At 37.7% G+C, this 21,277-nt stretch overlaps 1 protein-coding gene across 2 annotated transcripts in view; it reads left to right on the top strand.

Annotated features, from left to right (window-relative positions):
* The window catches only part of TMEM135 (transmembrane protein 135), a 171,679-nt gene that overhangs the window by 90,694 nt on the left and 59,708 nt on the right, over window positions 1-21,277 (top strand). For both annotated transcript variants that reach the window (XM_017819714.1, XM_017819713.1), the window contains one exon: window positions 17,851-17,897. In XM_017819714.1, coding sequence (XP_017675203.1) covers window positions 17,851-17,897 — 47 coding nt within the window. The remainder of the gene's footprint in view (window positions 1-17,850; window positions 17,898-21,277) is intronic.

Here is a 21,277-nt window from a genome sequence, read left to right as displayed (position 1 = left end):
AGTTCATTCTAGTTCACAAAAGCTATTATATTTATTTTCAAACTTTCAACCAAATATCTCTAACATGACTAATCCATTAAAGTATTGTCCAGATTAAAATTTTGTCCATAGTGGTATTGTATTTCTACAAGATTTTTTTCCCCTGTAATTTGATAGCTGAAACTATCAGTCCGTGTTTTACACTTGTGTATACTTACTTGAATATGTGTAACCTGATCTGCTCGTCTGAATTTTTAATGTTTTGGGGCATGTGCTGCCTGCTTGGCTCCACTCTGCCTTTGTCTCCCTGGTTTTCACTTTTGTAACGATTCCCTGCAGTCCATGAACATTAAGGTCCGTGTGAGGTCAACCATACCTTGCAGATAGTGACAATAGTGCAAATAATGACAAATATGGGGGGGTGTCACATGGTGTTTCCTGTTTCCTGTATTTAATTTAGAGACCAATGGTTTGTGGGCAGCCTGCAAGGATGCTGCACAGAGTTTGATTTGTCTTTAGGTTCAGATTTGAAACCATGCATCCAACCTCCTTTTGTTTTCTGCTGTTTAAATAATTCCTTGAACAGGAGCGTGTTTGGGGATCTTCTCTCTCTGATTTTCTATTTTTTCATGTTTTGTACATATTTTATTTCTTTACTTTTAATGGATGTGTGTTGACAAAGCTGTTTCTATTTATCCACCACCTGAACTAGGGTAGCGTGAAAAGGAAATTGGTCCGGCTAAGGAATAATTTTAGTCCCTAATGACAGTTGAGAACCTGTGGAGGGAATACTAAATATTTTCTTATGTGTTCCAAAAAGAAGAGATGGCTCTAGGCTGGAAATACCTTTTGCAAAATAGGAAGTGAGGTATAGATGTGAGTGATTTGAAAGCTCAAAGGGGTTTCTCTCTCCACCAGCTGATGCTAAGAAGTAATTTAATATTACTTGTAACAGTGCTAGAAGGCAGCAAGGCAGGCAAGTTTTTCTGAAAAGAAAATAAAAGCAACAGCAACAAAACTCCCTCTTCAGCTTTTTAATAAGCCTGTTCTAAATTGTAAGATTATAGACTTCTGCTTATGCTCTGATGAGCAGCTGTTGTTGGTTGGTGGAATATAGGGAGCTCTTGACCTCCCTGTGAGAGTCCTTTGTCCATGCAAAGGTGAGCGCAGATGTTTGTAGTGCTGGAAATGAAGTAAAGATTAAATCCTTTTGTTACTTCCTTGGATTCAGAAAAATGACTAAAATCTCTGAATCTCTGGAAATTGTGATATAACAGTTTGCTCAAAGTTTTCAGGAGTGTTTGTGAAAGCATTCCCTTAAATATGGAGTAATTAAATTTGATGAGGTAACCTAAAATGTCTTCTTTACCTTAGTTGTCTTTGTTATTAAGTTAGCAGAAAGAAGTTTTTGTTCCAAGATACTTTCACTAAGATATGCTGAGATTTTTTTTTTTGGTTGATTGATTTATTCTTATCTGCCCTCTTGGGAAAGGAAAAATTACATTTTCTATATGTGATGGATACTCTGATATTAGGCACTGTGTCATTTTACAGAGTAGGATGTGCACTTAAGCTGTTTTACAGGTAAGTCTTTTGAGACTGTTGAGGAAACAGGCCAGGAACATAATTATGCCAAAACTGCTGACTTTTAAAAAGGAGTTTCCAGTGATAACGGGATTTAAACTAAATGCAGTTTCATTTCAATTCCATTGCTGCAATTTGCAGGAAAGAAATTTTATCTTGAGTTTACATTTTTCTGAATTCGAATTTGTTAACCCATTGATATAATAACATAGTGAGCTGTGTCACTTTGTTTAGCTCTTGTTTTCAGTGTTAATGATAGAAAAGTGATAAATCTGTGATTGGAAAGAGAAGATTGTAGTGTTGTAGCATTGCAGCTAGATGTTCTCATAGCTCTTTTTGCTGTTGAGTACAATTTACGTCAAGATATAATGTATTTTGGTGAAGTAGCAAACTGGCCCCACAATTTTTTCTTAGTTGTGTTTTTGAAGAGCTTGTTTAGGAATAGGTGAGAGATGAAAAGGTGTTTTCACCTGGTCATCTCTGTACCCAAGGACATGGTTTTTTTGATTTATATTATAATCATCCGTTGTCTTCAAAGTTTAAATAGTATTTTCTCTGTATAATCCCATTTTGAATGTCAATTTACTTCATTAGCTGGCAGTTCATTTCCTCGCACACCTTGCTTTGGGAAATTCTGAAGTTCTCAGTGGAGATTTGGAAAACTTGAGTCAGTTTAATGGACCAAATATTTCATGACCATCTATGCGTGCTTTCAAAGTGCCTGTCCTGTAATCAGAAAGGCCTTTAACTGCTGGATCTTAACAAAATCATTTGGTCTTCTGCACCATTTGTGGGCTGTAAATGCAGAAGATACAGAATTAAATCCTGTTTCCTGAAAAAGTGATATGTGGAGCCCTGTAATCTTCGCTAGCTAGAGCTCAGTGTCGTGCGCTTCAGAGCAATGCTTAATGAGACAGTTCAAAAGGGCAGCAGGTGTGTTCTGGAAAGCAGAAAGAAATCAGTTGAGCTCTTTGTTGTATTTGAAGATGTTCGTGTTAAGTCATTTTACACAGTTCAGTGTATTGAGTGATTTTGTGATGTACTTTCTTTCTCTTTTTCTCTTTATCACAAGAAGTCTTTGTAGAATTATTGCACTTGACTAGAGGTTGTTCATCCTTTGCTGTCAACCAAACCTAACAGGTCTTTCAAATGTACATGTGCTGTGGCTCACCAGGCAAGCCAAGGTGAGGTGGACTCTGGTGACATTTAGGACTAATTCAGTGCTGAGAATTGTTTTAATGCAATATTTGGGTGGAAAAAGTATCTTGTGACATCTTGAAAATATGATGTTTTTTAAGAATCAAATCTATAACATTAATTTTACAGGGAAAAATGTAGTCGATGATGTCTTTTAGAAGAGTAATCTACTGTATTAAATGCAGATGTTTCATTAATGAAAGTGTTTGAATAATCTGTTTTTCTCCTGTAGGAGAAAATCATATGTATCATAAGCCTTTAAATTTTTTAAAATAATTGAAATAACTTACCTTATTTTTCCATAAACTAACAAAAATTAATTTAAGAAAATTTTTTTAAAGTTATGAGTGGAGTAAGACATTTTTCAGAAATAAATTGTCCTCATGGGATAATTGTTGTGTATTCTAGTGAAATTTAGAACTTGCATATTAGGAAAGAGTTGAACTCAGTAATGCCATCTTGTACTACGTGCTCTGCGTAGACCTGGTACTTTCACTCAGTTTTAGCTGTGGTTCTGCAGCAAAATCAAGTGTGAAATACAGATCAGAAATTCATAATTAGCAACAGTTCAGAACTTTGTTAAAATGTCATGTTTGTGATATAGTCTCCTCAACACTAAATCTAGACATCAGTTTAATGTACTTACAAACATTTGAGAAACCAGTGATACAGGTTGATGTCTCTATGCTTGATGGCTCTATGCTCTGTTGTTTAGACTGGAAAAGATGTGAGTGAAAGAGATGCTGCTGCAAGGAAGAGCAGACTTCTCGGTTTTAGCTGTTGGAAGGTCGTCTCATTTGGACTAGCTGTTTTATCGTCTCAGAGGTGCTTACTGAGTCTCCTTACTAAGTAGAGAGCCTAAATAAAAGAGAGCTTAAAGTAGATCCTTAGCTCTGTGGCTAATATTAGATAAGGTGGGTTCCCTGACATGTATTTTGCATTACATTTGTAATATTTTACACTATTTGCTTAAAATAATTGAAAACTTGGAATTTTTTAGTAGCTTCCTGAAACGCATCCAGAAATTTGAAACAACAGAGCATAGAGACACTGCAGTAATGTCAAGAGGTCATTAGATTTATCTGTGTGATTGACTCTGTGGCCAGTTATAAATGCAGCTAATCTCCCCATAATAACTTTTTCATGTTCCAAGTAGATCATATTTGGGGTGCAACAGCATACTGTTGGATATGGGTGCTGTCTGTGGTTGTCTCAGTGGGTTACACAGCTATTTTCTAAAATAAGATTTTCATTAATTTGCACAGTAACGATTAATTTTCCTAAATGAAAATAAACTTTGCAAATGAATTGATTTAGATATTGATAACCAGTTCTTAGCTAGTTATTTGCTTGTAAAGTTTTTAATTCTGTTAATCAAGATGACAGTTCTTTCTTTGAGTTGTTTTGTATACAATGTTATATATATAATATATACACATTATATATACATATGTTTTAATCTTATTTTTTTTGTCTTGTAGTAGGAGTAACAATAGCAGAAGGAATGAAAATTAATCTGCCTTCTATGTAGTATTTTCTGCTAGTGCCAAGACTTTTTCCTGAACCTGTAACTTTCATGTGAAGAAGTAGGTGGCAGATCTTCTAACATTTAAATGTTTGTTGGTAAAACAAACAAGACAATTTTAATACTTCTGGGAGAAAGAGGAGTATAATTATGTAAACAGTTATCCTAATTAAGTTGTAATAATGTTCTGTAATGGAGGAAGAATGCATGTTTGCTGATGTGCAAGCCTTGGTTGTGTAATCATTTAAAATGAAGTATTTCAGTAAAGCACCATTATTTTTCTACTGATTTCTCTATCAGTTTTTAGCCTCTATTTATTATGCCTAATAATCTTACAGTTTAATAAAATCATAGGGAAAGGCACCATGAACCTAGCTAGAACAGTTTGTAATAGTGCTTGTCATAGCTTCTGCTTACCTTCTCCTCTTTCCACTCGGGCTCCACGTAGGACGTGGTTAAAAGGAACAAAACTACTAGTTTTTAGTGCTTATCAGAAATTCATCATATTCTGCTACTGTTTAAAAATGTCAGCAGTATGAATGATTACTGGATACAGTGATTTGCACAGTATTACACTTGGAATATTATTTTAATGCGTATACTTCACAGCAGTAAAAGTATTTCAACACTTGTAAACTTTTAAAGATAAATAACTCTTGCAGTTCCTTTTTGGATACTAAGGTAATATCAAATCTTGTAATACTTCAGTGATTATGAGCTCTAGAAGAAAAAGAGACAGACAAGCAGAAATTCTCATGGTGGAGATGAAATCTTGTATGATATTTGCAACATGAGCTAAGGAGTTATGTTCAGAAGCCCAATATGAGACATCTGCACAGACTACTAAGAAAATCTATTGTTTTTTTAGTATTTACACATTTGTAATGCTCTTGTAGGATAAGTAACCAGATTTAAATTTTGTCTTACACATGGATTTAATATTTAGAGATGTCAGTGTTTTTGTAGTTTTCAATTCTGATGTATTTCAAGTATATTTCTAATATTGATTTTTCAGTGTATCCTAATTTGAACAATTCACAATTAATTCATATTTGTTTATCCATGTCATAAAGGTGAGAGGTTCAAATCATGCTGGTTGAATTGACTGTGTTGTTGGTATCAGGCTAGGATTTGATTTTGGTGTGCCTTAAGCTGATTTAGGCAGAGATGAGCCCCAGCTGCCTGCCTGTGACCCCATTCAGTTCTTGGGAGCGGAAAATGGTTACTTTCAGGTGCATCACATCTGTGATTTGTTTTTCTGTGCATCTCTGTGCCACTAGAAAACACATGGCAATAATCAGCAAAAAATAAGGTGCTGGAGGAGGAACGATGACTGTGTAAGTTGACATTGTCTGGAAGTAATTCATGAAGCTTCAGCCTGAACTGAGTGCATGGCCCAGCAATAGGCAAACCTGCACAGCAAGACATGTAGCCATTATGAGGAATGTGTCAGCTTGTAGTAGTATCACAATGACCCAATCGTAGACTTTAAATTTGGATTTGAAGTGTACATTTTTAAATGTGATTCAGTACAGTCTAGTGGTATAATACAAAATTTTGCGTGTTTTGGTGGTGAAGATACTGGAATCTATAGCATGTATTAGCTATAAAGATAATTTATATATTTGTATTACTCTACTCTCCATTGCTGGCAAAATCCTGGGAAGAATACTCTTGAACAGACTAATACCCACTATAGCAGAAGGAATTCTACCTGAAAGCCAGTGTGGTTTCAGAGCCAACAGGAGTACCACGGACCTGGTGTTTGTTCTCAGACAACTGCAAGAGAAGTGTAGGGAACAGAATAAAGGTCTCTATGTAACCTTTGTTGACCTCACAAAGACTTTCAATACTGTGAGCAGAGAAGGTCTATCGCAGATTTTGGAACGTTTAGGTTGTCCCCCCAAGTTCCTTAAAATGATCATCTCACACCATGAGGATCAACACGGCCAAGTCAGTTATGGCAATGCACTTTCTGAACCCTTTCTAATAACCAATGGTGTGAAACAAGGCTGCGTTCTTGCACCAACCCTATTCACAGTCTTTTTCAGCATGATGCTCCAAAGAGCCACGGCAGACCTCGATGATCAGGACGGCATCTGCATTCGATACTGTACTGGTGGAAGCCTTTTCAACCTAAGGGGACTGAAGGCCCACACTAAGACCTTAAACCATCTTGTCCAGGAGCTGCTTTATGCTGATGACGCTGCCCTTGTCACCCACACAGAAGTAGCTCTGCAGCGTTTAATTAACATCCTACTTTGCAGACGCTGCTGAGCTCTCTGGGCTGGAACTCAGCTTAAAGAAGACTGAAGTTCTCTATCAACCGGCACCTCAGGAAGTCTTCCTTCATCCCCACATCACCATTGGCCAATCAGAGCTCAAATAAGTCCAGCAGTTTAATTACCTCGGTAGCCTCATCTCCTCGGATGATAAGATTGATGGAGAGATAGACAACAGGTTAGCCAAGGCACATAGTGCTTTCGGAAAACTCCATAAAAGACTTTGGCGTAATAAACACTTGAAGAAAAGTACCAAGATCGGTGTTTACAGAACCATTGTGCTGTCTGCTCTCTTATATGGATCTGAATCATGGATCATCTACCGCCACCACCTACTACTCCTAGAACGCTTCCATCAACACTGTCTCCGTGCAATCCTAAACAACCGCTGGTCAGATTATGTGACCAATACATCTGTTCTAGAACAAGCAGCAGTCACTAGTATTGAGGCCATGTTGATGAGAACACAGCTGCACTGGGCAGGGCACGTCTCCAGGATGAAGGACCACCGTCTCCCTAAGATCTTGCTTTATGGTGAACTTACCACCGGCTGCCGCAAGAGAGGAGCCCCGAAGAGAAGATACAAGGACTCCCTGAAACAACATCTCAGCCTTGGCCATATTGATCAACATAACTGGTCTACTCTGGCCTCCAATCAGGAGGTCTGGAGACACACCATCTATAACGCTGCTGATGCTTTTGAGAAAGCACGCAGGATCACTCTCGAGGAGAAAAGACAATGCAGAAAGAATCGTGTCTTGCAGAATATACCATCTAAGGAGTCTTTCTGCTGTGCCTTTTGCAACCAGGCATGTCTATCTCGTATTGGCCTTTTTAGCCACCAGCGCGCTTGTAACAAACGTGGGTAGAGCCCTCCCCAAATCTTCATTCGCGAAGCCTAGCCATGATGTATATAAATATCTGAAAATTTCAGATGAGAGTGATTTTGTAGGTTGTTGGTAGTTCTAAAGTAAATGGATATTTAAAACAGCAAGAACAAAGCCCTGTGTAACATTTTAGCATTTTGGATGACCAAATTCAGTTAAATGGGCCTATTTAAGGTATTTCAGAAGTATTTTACTCTGATGTAATGTGATGAATATGAAGAAATGTGTAAAAGTTTACTTCATGTAGAACATATATTTTAAAACTATTCCTCACAAAATTTAGGGTAAAGTTGGAGTTACATGTAGAGCAAATGCTAAAGTGTATTTTTCTTACTATCTAAAGTTTTTCTTGAGTGTATAGGTTTGATGGTGTATTTAGAAGCATTGCATGGTATTTAGGGTGTTATTTGATATAGAGTAACTTTATTTTGTGTGTTATTTCCTCAAGACTGAGCTGGATGTCTGCCAAAGGGCTGTTTGTTATTCTCTTAAAACACAATAATGAATATCAAGATTTCAAGAGTAGTTAAAGCTCTTGTCCACCCTGACAAGCTAATGGAGCAAGACTTGCCCTAAGGGGATGCAGATTTTCTCAAGAGGCTTCCAAAAACAAAGCAAATCTAGAAAGCAAAAAGCCCCCACACCTCCAACTGTCTGAATATTAAAGTCTTGGTTGGGAGGGTGTAAAGCTGAGATATGTCAGGAAATGGGAAATGAACTGAAAATACGGTGCTGTCAATGTTCAATACATTTCTTGCGGTGTGTAAACTGAGAATTTACTGTGTCTTGTGGTAAAAATCTCTTGTGGGGACTAATGAATGAGGCTGTTAATTTTTCCATTATTGGTCAGAATCCATGTGTAACCTTTCAACAGCAATCCATTTGACAGTGGTTTTGTTAGTGTCTAAATGCGCGACATACCAAGGTACAGTTCTGGGAGGAGGGAGCTTGGTTGTGTGAGGGAGGGTGTGTGAGTGCCTGTGCTGCTGCGGGCAGGAGGGAGACCTGGCATGCACACCCTTCAGCAACACTGAACACAACCCTCTTGTGTCTTTTTTTTTTTTTTCCTATTCTGGTGCACATAAAATTAGGGGGGAAAAAGGCTACAAAAGACTTTCCTTGATGAAGATACATTTAAGAGTTATCCTCAGAATACAAATGTGATACTTAGACTGTACTCTACCTTGATTTCATGCAGTGTCTCAGTGGTTACTGGAAACATACTTATTGACTTAAGTTGAGGGTGTTTAATTTTTGTCCTATGACTAAGGGATAACTAATTAAAATGAGCTGTCTTTAAGGATGCATCATGTCTTTCAGTTCCATTCATCTTCTTTAAATTGTAGGTTACTCACATGATACCCTATGTGTTTCTGTACTGAGCACTTGAGTCTATAGTGTTGTGCAGCCAGATGAGTGGGGGAAAAAAAAGATTAATTTAAATGCATCTTACAGTATGGAAAAAATAAAAGACTGTCTTTTTGAAAGTAATTATCTTTAGAATATTTGTTGTGATTTTTTTTTTCCTTTTTTGTTTCTTTGTTTGCTTGTTTGGTTTGTTTTTTTTTTGTTGTTGTTGTTCAAGGAAGAGCAATGCTCCCAAATAATTTGATATCTTTGTAACCCTAAGGTATTGTACTTACCATCTATATCTATTTTTGTGTGTGCATGCATGCTATTTTCCCCTAATTAGATACTGTTTAAAATGAGAAGGTAGCACTGGCAGCCTAACAGAATAGTGTTTTTGCAGCTAATAATTAAGGGTTTGTTTTATAGCCTGGGATGTGCTTGGAGATGTGGGAGTACCAGAAGATACAGGATAGGATTGGAGGTGTGTCCCATTGCCCAGTGTCGGAGCTGCCTGCGAGCTGTGTGTCCAAGGGGTTAATTAGTTTCAGAAACAAGCCTGGACCAGCTCTTCCATGATACACTGAAATAGCTCTTCTTTGCTCTTTTAGGAAGGTGCAATAGGGAGGTACTACTGTTTCATTTGGCAACTACTTTTTGTGCTTCAGTCTCTCAAGCACTGTGCATCCCTGAAAGCAGAGGTCTCTCCTCAGGAGCTTTCAGAAAGGCTGTTTCGTAGCTCAGTCACAATGTGTTACAGCTCTGTTTGCTGTGGATAAAAGAATATGAAAAACAGGGGAAGAGACTGACAAGTGTTTTTTGAGAAAACGAATTGTGCTGAAATGCTTAATTATATGTATGTGTATATATATTATATATATATATGGAAATTCTGAACTAGAAAATAAAGGGTTTAATTTCCTTTTATTCTTTCGTGCTCTTCTGAGAGTGGAAGGTGCTCAGTTACTGTCTGCATTTGCCAATTGTAATCTTTTAATCATGATCAAACAACAGTGCTTTAATAAGACTATATAATCTCATGTTTAGTAACACATACTAGTGTTTCTTTTGATCTTATCAGCCTAGAGATTGCTTGAGGCTTGCTGGCAGAAAAGAAATCAGGAGCCTCTAACAGCTGAAGTGTTGTAGGTGTAGCTGAACTGGCTCCGTGCCCAGTAAGGTTCTGACAAATTGTTCTCTACATTGTCATAAAGCCTGTCAGTTTTAAAGCAGAAGCAGTGTTGCATTGCTTCAAAAGTTATTTGATTTCAAGTAGAAAAATAATAATTTTGGGGATGACCGCAGTTATGATGAGTTTTTGCCAATACTTTTGATTGCTCATGAAATTTTCTCCAAATATGCTGGATTTCAATTACAGAAGGAGATAAGGTATTATAAAGGTTTTGATTTGACAGATTGACTACAGAAAGAAGGTAAAACATTGCATCACTTGAAATGTCCAGAAAGAGATGGTTCCATTTCAGGATTTCCAATTGACATATGTGTTTTGGAATCACTAGAAATTTGAGTGTGTTTTCCATAAATCCTTATGCTTAAGGCCATTTGCCATAAGTCCTTACCCTTTTGTACAGAAAGAAATTGCCTGTTTTCAGCATAGAATATCTTTGTTTTAAAAACTTTATTAATGACATTTCTGTGCAGGAATTAATTGTGTGACTTCTTTAATAAACAATGGCAATACTGAAAATTAAGTAGCATATTTTTGCTGCTTACTGCAATTCTTAGTAATTGAGGGGTGTTCCTAATAGAAAAATAAGAGGTATTATAAAAAGATATAAATAGAAATTAAAAGTAAGTAGATCACAATTTTTAATCAGTGTGTAAAAGAGGTATTCTATGACTTCAACAGTGCCACACTTTGTCTGTAGGTAGCTGTACCCAGCACATACAGACGGTAGTATTTGACGGTTGCCTGTGTTTCGTTAGAGCACAGTCAGATCTTGGACTTGGAGTCTCATTTGTTCCAGACCTGTACTTGCTTGAAGAAACTGAGAGTGCTTAGCATTCGCCCTTGGCTTCTTCTGTCTCCATGGGAGATTGAAGTACAGGGAGCTTGTAACATGATACAGAGATGGTAGCTGAAAACACCCTGGCCCTGTCTAAGGGACTGTTCAGTGCTGTGTGGTGCCATCTGTGAGGCAGCACTGGCCTTGGAGAGAGGAACAAGGGACTCGGAGACACAAAAAGCTGGAGGGTTGCAGTAGGGCTGGAGCTGCTGCAGGATTTGGGAGTATATTTTCCTTTCAGTCTTCACTGTATTTTCACTACAGTCTTAATAAGTCGTTTGACAGACCTGAAGTATATATTTTGTCCACTACTGAAATTTAAATAAAAGTGAAGGATTCAGGACCATTTGCTAAGGTGTGTACAAATGCATGTTTTAGTATATGTAGTGCGTTTGTTTTAAAGACACACCTCAGTAATACTATTTTTATGAATGCTGATGCCACAGGAAACCATATAATCATCTAGTGGAATCCAGTGGGGTTCACTGGCCAGTGAATCTCACCACATTGTACATCGAGTGTACACAAACCAGTCTAATCACAATTCATTGGTTAATCTCGCTAACTGGAGAAAAAGTTGTCATTTTACTTGTCTGAATTTGACAGACTTCAGGTTCTAGCCATCATTTGCAGTCATTTCTGCCGAATTAAAGAATCGTCTTTACTCAAGCAGACTCTTACAGTGGTACTTCAACCACCTCCCTGTCTTCTCTTGAATAATCTCAAAGCATTAAGATACTGGCAGCTTTAGTTTTATTACACGTTCTTGTAACCTGGGCATTGAGTTGCTTGTTGTATTTGCCTCTTCTGGAGTTTTTTAGCTCTCCAACTGGTGACAGTAGAGTTGTGCTCAGGAGAATCTACTATGCTTGCCCGAAAAAGATCAGGAGTTTAAGGGGTGGGGGAGGAGTGATGAAGGATGCAATAAAAACCTCACCAAGTGATTTTTACTTAGTTGGGACGATAAGTAGAGAAGTGATGTGGAGAGCAGGAGAACTAATTTAGTGCTCAGAAAAACCACTTGCCAAACCCATTGCTGATATAATCTAGTAGTAAGTGGCTGTATCAGCCTTCCTCTGCACTGTGTCAGTGTAAGTGCTGTTCGTGGCAGTGATCTCCGGAGGTAGAGCTGATGCTCTTGGCACCTTGTGGGTTTTAGGGCTGAAGTTCTGCCCTTTAGTCCCTTATAGGTTATGATGTAGCTGTTCTTTAAGAAGTCCTGTCTCAGCTAATGATGACTAATTCCATCAGGTAATTGTTTACTGTGGTAATTTCTTGCATGAAGTGTTAAATAATGGTAGAAAATAACTATTTATATTAGTAAGAGTGATTATCAGATCAGATTTTAAGAGGCTGAACATAATGTAACACCTGTTTTCACATAAGTTCTTCTTATACGGCTTTTGGTATCTTTGGTGTCTTTTAAATAACTTCTGGTATCTTTGTCTAATTACTCAGAAAGACTGTGATTTCCATCCCCTTTAACTACTAGAAAATGACTGAAAAATGTATGCTTTTTAAACTAGCTGTTTTGTTATTGGAAAAGAATAGCATATGTGTATTTTATAAAGGCAGTTAATTGATTAGGATGTTATGTGTGCAGGTGGAAAAGAGATATTCCATGTGTATATATTTCTTGGATCATGAAGTACAAGACCATGGCATTAACCTGCATAGCTAGTTCCATTTTAATTTGTTTTGTTTGGTGTGGTTTTTTGTTTGTTGTTTTAGTTTTGTTTTTTTTTTATTGTTAGAAGGGGGTTTACTTAAGAAATAATCTTAGTGATAAAAGCTGTAGAAAACATTTTTATAAATCCATAACACATCCTGAAATAAAATTTAGGAACCACAAGCTAGTGTAGCTCGTGGATTTACCATTACTAATTGATGGTTTGGGGGATTTTTTGTTAGACTGATTAATATGAATGGAAAAAACCAAAATGGCTTTTGGACACAACAAACCCTTCTTCATGTCTGAAGTAGGGGTAAATCTGAAGAATAGATTGTGTAGTCAAAAGTCCATTGGAGCATCTCCCGTCATCCTTGGTAGTGTTAGCTGATGTAATAAAAGATACTACAACTGCCATGCTACTATTCAACTAGGTGTATAAAGGTGAAAGGGGGCTTATAACCTCTAGCAGCAGAGACAGCAGTAAACTCTTCTGTGGAGGAATGGCTTCTTTTAAGGAATAAAAAAATGTGCAAAGTAGTTGGGTTTTTCCACATCATATATTTTGAGAGTAAAAAATTGTGACCACTGTACAAAACTCCTAGTTATGTTTATCCCAGTTATATATCTTACTTGTAACTTTGGAATAAATTGACCTAAGTAATAATTACCGGGGGCTTCTTTTAGCTGAGTTTTTAATTTTTCATGATTTTTACGACTAAAAGTTCCCTCAGACCTTACCTGGCAGTTTGTTTTTCTGTAGCACACAACCTCCAGGAAGTAGAAGTAATAATTTTCTTTTTATCAAGTGTAGCTGTAGCTCTCACATACATTGCAAAGTGGTTGATCGAGAAGATGATGGTTTTCAGGCATCCCTGAATGCGCTGGAAGTCCAATGTGGATCTGCCAGTGGTTGAAGCTGCCTCAGGTCTTCTATGAGCTGGATATGTAAGACTATTCAGTGTTGAACTGTAGCTCTGACACTCTGGATGCTTCTACCAGCTGATATCACTGATCTGATCTTTTAACTCCTCCTGTCTTAATTTACATAGATTATGTGTATCTTCAGTGCTTTTCCTTTTAATTACAACGTCTGAGTTACTTTATCACAGTCTTCAGTCCTACTCAATATTTTGGCTGTACAAGAGAACCACCAGCCTCCAATCAGAGGCTTTTTGTACCCCAGGAAATCGGACTCTAATGGAAATGCTTAAAGAGAATGCACATAACCTTAGGAATGTAGGAAAAGTCTGAGTACACAAGACTCAAGTAGTTTTGATAGTTTCAATTGTTATTTTTAGTTTCTCTGGTCCAAGATTTTTATCTGGCTGTGAGGTCAAGTTATTCAAGTTATTTGTGAGTTACTGGATCTGCTGGTGTTACTGGGTCTGTCGGTGTTCCTAGGACAGCTGGTAACCACTTTCACCCAGAGCTTTTGTTTTGTGCTCAGTGCTGGGTACTGCCAGATGTCACTTCCTGATGCTGGCTATATTTTCTTGGAGGGCTAAATTTTCTTGGAAAAAAATAAATTCTGACTTTGTCAACCAATAGAGATCAGAAAAAAAGTATCAGTTTTGTCAGCAACTTTCCTCTTTTTATATTAAGGTTTAGCATAGTACAGTGAAGTGTAACGTAATCAATTAAATTACAGTGCTCACCTTACATACCAACTATGCTAACCTGTCCTTAAATTCACTTAATATTTAGAATTATATTTCTGTAGTACTTAATGTTTTTTCCCTTTTTTAATGCAGTTTTTAAAATCTAAAATACATGTTGCATATTGTACTGAGGATGTTACAAAAAAATTCTAGAATAGGGAAAACTTGAAAAAAAGGCTTATTTTGAAAGCACCTTAGATTTGGACCATGGCCACCATTTGCCTTCTGTTTCTGCCATATTTGTGCTATGATAAGGCAATCCCTGGGCTTTCCATTTTGAGATGTGCATTTCATGTAGAAGAGTCTTGTTTAGCTGCACATCTTGCTGTAATTCAGTTGGGTGAATATTGGAGATACCCTGTCAAACATGCCCAGAGCATGGAGAAATATTTCTCCATTTCTTGGAGAAATATTGTTTACCTCACTGATCTTAAACACCTCTGATAAAGGAGATTACACAGTCTCCCAGGCAACTTTTCCTGGTTTATCACTTGCCCTGGAGAAAGAGCTCTTCCTCTTATCTAACCAGTGCTGTCTTTGCTGTAGGTTTAACTCTGCCTTCCTCCTTCTGTGCTCGGTGAGACAGATTTATCAGTATATGGTAATTATGTGAAAATAGTTGTCATACTCATCACTAACTACCTCTTTTATAGTTTCAGAGATTTCCCAACAGTCATACCCTCACGTCTGTTATTTCCATCGTAATCTTCTGGACTGGTTTGTTTTGTATATGCTTCTCTTTAACACTAGTGCCCTTAACACTGTACTTTGGGGTGGTGCTAGCAGCAGGTCATTAGTGTGATGTTTTATATCTGCTTCTACAAGAGTCTGGTATTTTACAGTGCTTTCCACAGCATTGCTTTGCTTGTGCCTACTGCCACAAAGGTACATTAAAGTTCACATAAATTACACCTGCTCCTTTCCTTAAAGCATCTGTCAAAGAAGAAAATTACAGTAGTTTAATTTACTTCTTTATTGTGTTGGTTGCTTCTTATCTTGATGTCTAGAAGTTATAAGGTGCCTATTTCAAGTAGTTTATTCTAGTATCGTTGTGGATATTAGAAGTGGTATAGTTGACAGTCTAATAGTCCCTGAACTTCTCATTTACAAAAAGTTTTATTGGTTTTCTCCTTTCCACATGCCCAAGATCTTCCACATCTTATTTTTTTCAAAGAATATTTTTAAGTTCTGGACAACATCTAGAAATTATAGATGCTGATTAAGCAAGGCCTTCGAGTATTTTTAGTTTCCAGATTTTACTAGTAGAATTTAGATTATAGACTAAATGATAATGGGTGGATGGTGAGGTGGATTGAAAACTGGTTGAACTGAACTGGCAGGCTGAGAGGGTTGTGGTCAGCAGCACAAAGTCAGCAGAAGGTCAGTCACTGGTGGTGGACCCCAGCAGGCCATACTGGAGTCATCCACTCACCTGGATGAGTGGATAAGAGGCTTTACCGTCAGCAGCTTTGCAGGTGATACAAAACTGGGAGGAACTATTGCTGCACTAGGTGGTTGTGCTGCCATCCAAAGGCTGAAGAAATGGACCAGAACTTGGGGTCTTGGTGGACACCAAGCTGAACATGAGCCAGCAAAGGAGGTCAGTTGAGTAAGGTGATTCTTCCCTTCTGCCCAGCGCTGGTGAGACACATCTATAGAGCTGTATCTGGTGCTGGGTTTCCCGGTACAAGGCAGACATGGACGTACTGGAGAGAAGGGCCATGAAGATGATTAAGGGCTTGGAGTATCTGTCATACAAGAAGCTGCTGAGAAAGCTGGGGTGCTTTAACATGGAGGAGAAAGAGCTCAGAGGGCATCTTAATGATGTGTATACATACTTGTTAGGTTGTTTTCAAACTTACTGGGAAAAAGGTAATAAAAGGAAAAAAAGAAAAAAGGGCAAGAAAACATTTAGTGAAGTGAGCATTTTTAGTATGTAAAGGCATACTTGGTTTTTTTATTGTTTTGATTTGTTTCCCCCCCACCCCGAAGACTGGTTCTTTGCCATTTCTCACTTATTTCCCAATATCATTGCTCAGACTGTCAAGCCTTCTTGTCCTTTCTGTCTCTCAGAAGTAGCATCCAGAGAACTGATGGTTGTTGTTTGGCTGCTTAAATATGGTTTGAACTTTGGAGGATTAGGGCAAATCTTTTTAAGGAGAACTTGGGTGTAATTTGATCATTACCATGAAAGAGGTGAAGATATATACCATTGTCCTCACTTTGCCCTAATGATTTCATATAAAATGATTTCAGATGTTCACATTTTTGTTGCAGAATAATAAAATATGATAGTACTGGTGAAGAAAAAGTTAAAAATGGGTACTTTTCACAGCAGATGTTATAGTGTCTTGTGTGACCTAATTTTAAGTCACATGTCAGAGGACTTAGAAAAGGGAAATGTGTCATTATAAGATTTTTAATTCTCTGAAAGTCATTGTAAACATTTCCTATTCATATTTTTATCACACTTTCTGATCTGTATTAATGTGCAGCAGCCTACTGTTCTACATGTTTATAACCTTCATATATGCACCTCTGTCAGCATTTCTTCTTACATAAGCTATCTGTATCCTCTCATGATCACAACTTCTTCAACCCTTGGAAATAAATGCAAATATTTTATGAAAGACTTTAACTATCTCTGTAAGGTTTTTGCCTCCCGAATGATGGTACAAATATGGGCCAGTATATCTAGAGCAAAATGGTATTTCCTCACCAGTGAGTTGTATCTAGCAAAGATAGGCAGGTTCTTAACTTAAAGCCTGGTGTAGTTGTTCCTGAAACAGTTGTATGTACAAGCAATTCTACAGTCAAGGTACAGCAGCTTGTTGGTATCTTGAGGAGGACGATGGGTTCATCCTTTCTGCCTGTCTCCTCTCCTTCCTTTTCTCCTGTGACTGCTCCACTGCATTTACACTCTTCCAGTGATTTCTTTATCTCACCAAATTGGCAGAAAACTCTCCACAGTGTTGACTTAATTTGTTTCCTCCTTGAGTTCATTTTGCTCAGCATTTGTGAGTCTCTGTGTAGGTGGCCAGGAGGAGGTAGGAGCGCTAAGCCCCAGCACAGAGGATGTGAGGAAGTGATAGGATGTTCCCTTCTCAGTGCTGGAGAGCTGCCAGGTTTGCTCAGTGCCTCTTGTATGATAAGAGATAATACAGAGCAAGATGGGATTGTTTGAAGTGAGTTTAAGACTAAGGTAAATGACTAGAAAGGATGCTCTTAGTCGGGCATAGAATTATCTACTCAAACTTGCTGGAAAGCAGTTCAGCAGAAGCACCTATCCATGCCTTTTAAACTGTAAGTAGCAATATGATATTTGAATAAATAACAAAAGTGAAGACTGGCAAAATATAATGTTTAAATTTCAGTTCTAGTACTTTATTGCTTAAATTCTGTTGTTTTGTAATTATTTTATTCCAAACTCTTTTAAGTGGTGCCATTTGCTGTGTCTGTTGTCCCACTGCCTTGGTTTGGATTTCATATTCTTTTAGCTTCTACAGGAACAACTCAAAAGTCCACTAGAAACAAGGCAATCCTGGATGGATTCAGACAAGCTTTCATTCTGGCCCATCAAGCATATACATAAAGTGTATCTTTTATAGTAACGGTTGTAAAATCTTCATGATCCAGAACAAGCAGTAGTAATGTGATGGTTTGTGTAATAACACTCTTTCTCCTTTTTGTAGGTCCTTTTGTTCTGCATCACAGCTGCTCTGTTCATGTTCTTCTTCAGGTATGTTGCTAGTATATCTATTTATGTTGTAAAAATTATTTTAAACAGTGTTTCTTAGAGCTTACTTGGTTTTTGGTATTCATCTCAAAACTTTTATGTTCTCAACTCCAACTTTCTGAATAGAGTGGAGTGCTTCTGTGGCGTCAAAACCCCAGTGCTTTGAACTTAATCGAACTTAAAGGGGAAATGTTAAATTTAATTTGTTAAATCTTCTGGAGATTATACTGGTTACTTAGGGAGTCTCATTTCATAATTATGACTCTGGCGATCTAACGTTGCATAGTACAAAAACAGCTGAAATCTTGCTTTTCATATATGTTTTCACAAGTTATGAGTTGTATTCCTTTTTTAAAACGTACAGTAACGGGGGTGGATGAGACATTAAAATGAATTACTTTTTTCTCTCTCACTTTGCAAGATATGTCATTTGCCTTGTCACTGTTTCCCTTTAAATAGTAGACCTCTCAAATTTTATTATATCTTAAACTGGAAAGTTGCTTTTCAAAGTAACCTTTGACTATAACCCTTTGACTTAGAATTTTCTGTGGCACATAGCCATGTATGGTTCTTCAAGCTGTATGATCCCCTGGTAATTGCAAAACTCTGGAAGCTGCAGCTTGTTTTTTTTTTGTAATTCCATTACTTACGGATATTGGCCAAGAACAGTCTGTGGATAGAGGAGGGCTGTTAATTTAGAGGATTCGAAGAAGCATTCCTCCTTTCATCTATAACCCATTAAGAACCTTGCATTGGCAGTCTTCTTGCTTTATTTTCTTCTATGTCCCAGAGTTAAGCTATAACAACCTCAGAGAATTTGACTGCATGAATGCTGATCAAACAACTCAAAACATTAAAATTCTAGTCAAAACTATAAATACTGTATGATTTTGGAGGAAGCTAATTGTCTTTATCTATGTCTTTGGTAATGAACCAGTGTTTTAGAGAGAATCTGCAAGTTAAATCACGGAATCCTAGAATAGTTAGAGCTGAAAGGAAGCTTCAAGATCATTTAGTTCCAACCTCCCTGCCATGGGCAGGAACACCTTCCACTAGACTAGTATTCATAGCCCCATCCAACCTGGCCTTGAACCCTTCCAGAGATGGGGCATCCACACCTTCTCTGGGAAACCTGTTCCAGTGACTCACCACCACATGGTATCTCACATTTAAGAATTTTGTCTTAATATCAAATCTAAGCTTTCAGTTTGAAGTCATTACCTCTTGTCCAGTCACTGCATGCCCGTGTAAAAAGTCCCTCTCCAGCTTTCCTGTAGCCCCTTTAGGGGTAAGAAGTGATGCAGACCCTAGAGGTATTTGGTGAATTTTCCCCTAATCTGACACAGCAATACTGGCAATTGAATGGGCTCCAAACCGTTTTCTCTTCTAAAATTAGTTGCTCCATGCTAAGGTTGATGGATATCCTGCTGAGCAATCATCAACAACATTTAACTCCTTTTGTCTTTGTGTTTTAACCGAGGAATTAAAATAGAATATCAGGTTTAGTTTAATTCTTGGGGGAAAAAAATCGATTTGTAAACACCAACAAAAGTGCTAAGACAAGGTAAATTTGTAAAAAATAATTAGCACAGACCAGTTTTGGAGGTTTTTTTTTTCTTAGTGTAATGAGTGTCGTGAATAGAACCTCTCACACTGGTTCATGTGCTGCTTTTCTAAAGAAACCAGATAGATGGGTCTGGGTGAAAATACCTCTGGGCATGCACAGAACAACTCAACTGCTCATGGAGAAGAGACAGCAGAGAGGTCACTTGATCAGCCTGCAGTTGTTGTATGTTCGTCTGGACTGGCTGTGACTGTGGGTTGGTTGTTGTCTTAACCCGTACATGAATTAATGATTGATCCCCTTCAGTAAGATTTTGGACAGCCCTTGGAAGAATCCTGTGTAGATCCATCCAGAGTCCTAGGGGAGGCAGTCTTCCTAATCTGTTGGAAGCAGAGAATAATTGGGAGAGTCGTTAAACTGCATTTCCTGTTTAATGGCTCAAAATCACTTCAACCTTTTTCCTAATCATAAGAAGATCAAACTGACAATATCATGTTCATACTTTCAGAATAAACACCTTCAAAGTCAGATCTGCTTGGTTTATAGAATATATTCCCATTGACTATGAAATACTGTTTACTGTTAACAAGCCTTTACCAACCTGAAAAACAGAAAATTCTCTCTTGTTTTGTATTTAATCTGTTTCCACAGTGTCTTCACCATTTTTGTCCTCCCCACCCCACCAAAATATCCAAAAAGGTCTGAGTGCAGTAGCAGTCATGGTCACCAAGGTCATATATGATTCCTTTCATCATTAAACATAAAATCCTAGTATCTAAATCATGTAATTTGAAGCTTAAAACTTTTCTGAAAGAGACTTAACATAAGACTGCCTCTATGGTATGAAAATCTGACTGATGCTTGGAAGTCAGATGTTGCAGGGAATAAAGGCAAAGTAGTCTTTTATTTTCTGCCTTATCCAAGGTTATCAGGTTCTCTGAGCTTAAAAGTGATGACTGTACCCAGTTGGTAGCTCTGTTTGGCACTGCATTCCTGGAAGGTCCAGTTTTAATTAAGCCTGGCTATTATTTCTGCTCTGGGTAATTTTGACCTGAATTATTGTCCCTGCACAGCTTGTGCCGTGATGCGCAGTAGCTGGCGTTGGCACTGCGAGGCAGCGGTGGTGGTTGGGATAAGCATGGAAAGCAGAGGTGCTCTTTAGCATTCAGATGGACTTTGCTCATTTTTAAGTGGCTGCTTACGAGCATGGCTTAAGGTGATCGTTTTTGAACCTAGGAGATGAAAAGTTATTTGAGCTGGAAAGTTCAGAACTGTTTTCTTTGTGGAGGAATTGAGATATATCCTGTCCATCACACAGCTTCCAGGGTATCTTTCAGGTTGCCATGTTAGCAGCAGCCTGTTGACTTTGCATTTGAAAGCTGAGTGCTCTGGTTGATAGTTATCCATTAAAAAACAAGAAAATCAGTGTGGCACATAATTGCAGTATGATCATACCTCTCCTTTAAGGTGGGTATCTGCCTACCCTCATTGTTAGGAAATAGATGTATGAATCTCAGACTATGGAAGTATAGGCATTGTTCGTCTTGATTTATTTTCCTTTTCTAATAAAATGATTTTTTTTTCAGTATCTCATCATAATGTCTATCTTGCATTATTTTCTAAACAAATTCTGTAATAGTGGTCTGTTGGCCAGGCAGATGTTTCACACTAGTTGAAAACTTCACCATCATGAGCCTTGATATTTATCACTGGAGTTTCTCCCAAATTTTGTTGGATTGTTTGAACATAATTGCATCTGCTACAGGACAACAAGAAAAAGAAGGCGCTAAATCTCAGGAGTTAAGAAGTGAGGTTACAG

This window comes from Lepidothrix coronata, unplaced genomic scaffold (assembly GCF_001604755.1).
Source record: "Lepidothrix coronata isolate B3197 unplaced genomic scaffold, Lepidothrix_coronata-1.0 Scaffold76, whole genome shotgun sequence".
Classification (NCBI taxonomy): Eukaryota; Metazoa; Chordata; class Aves; order Passeriformes; family Pipridae; genus Lepidothrix; species Lepidothrix coronata.
This window is presented reverse-complemented; position numbering and strand designations above follow the sequence as displayed.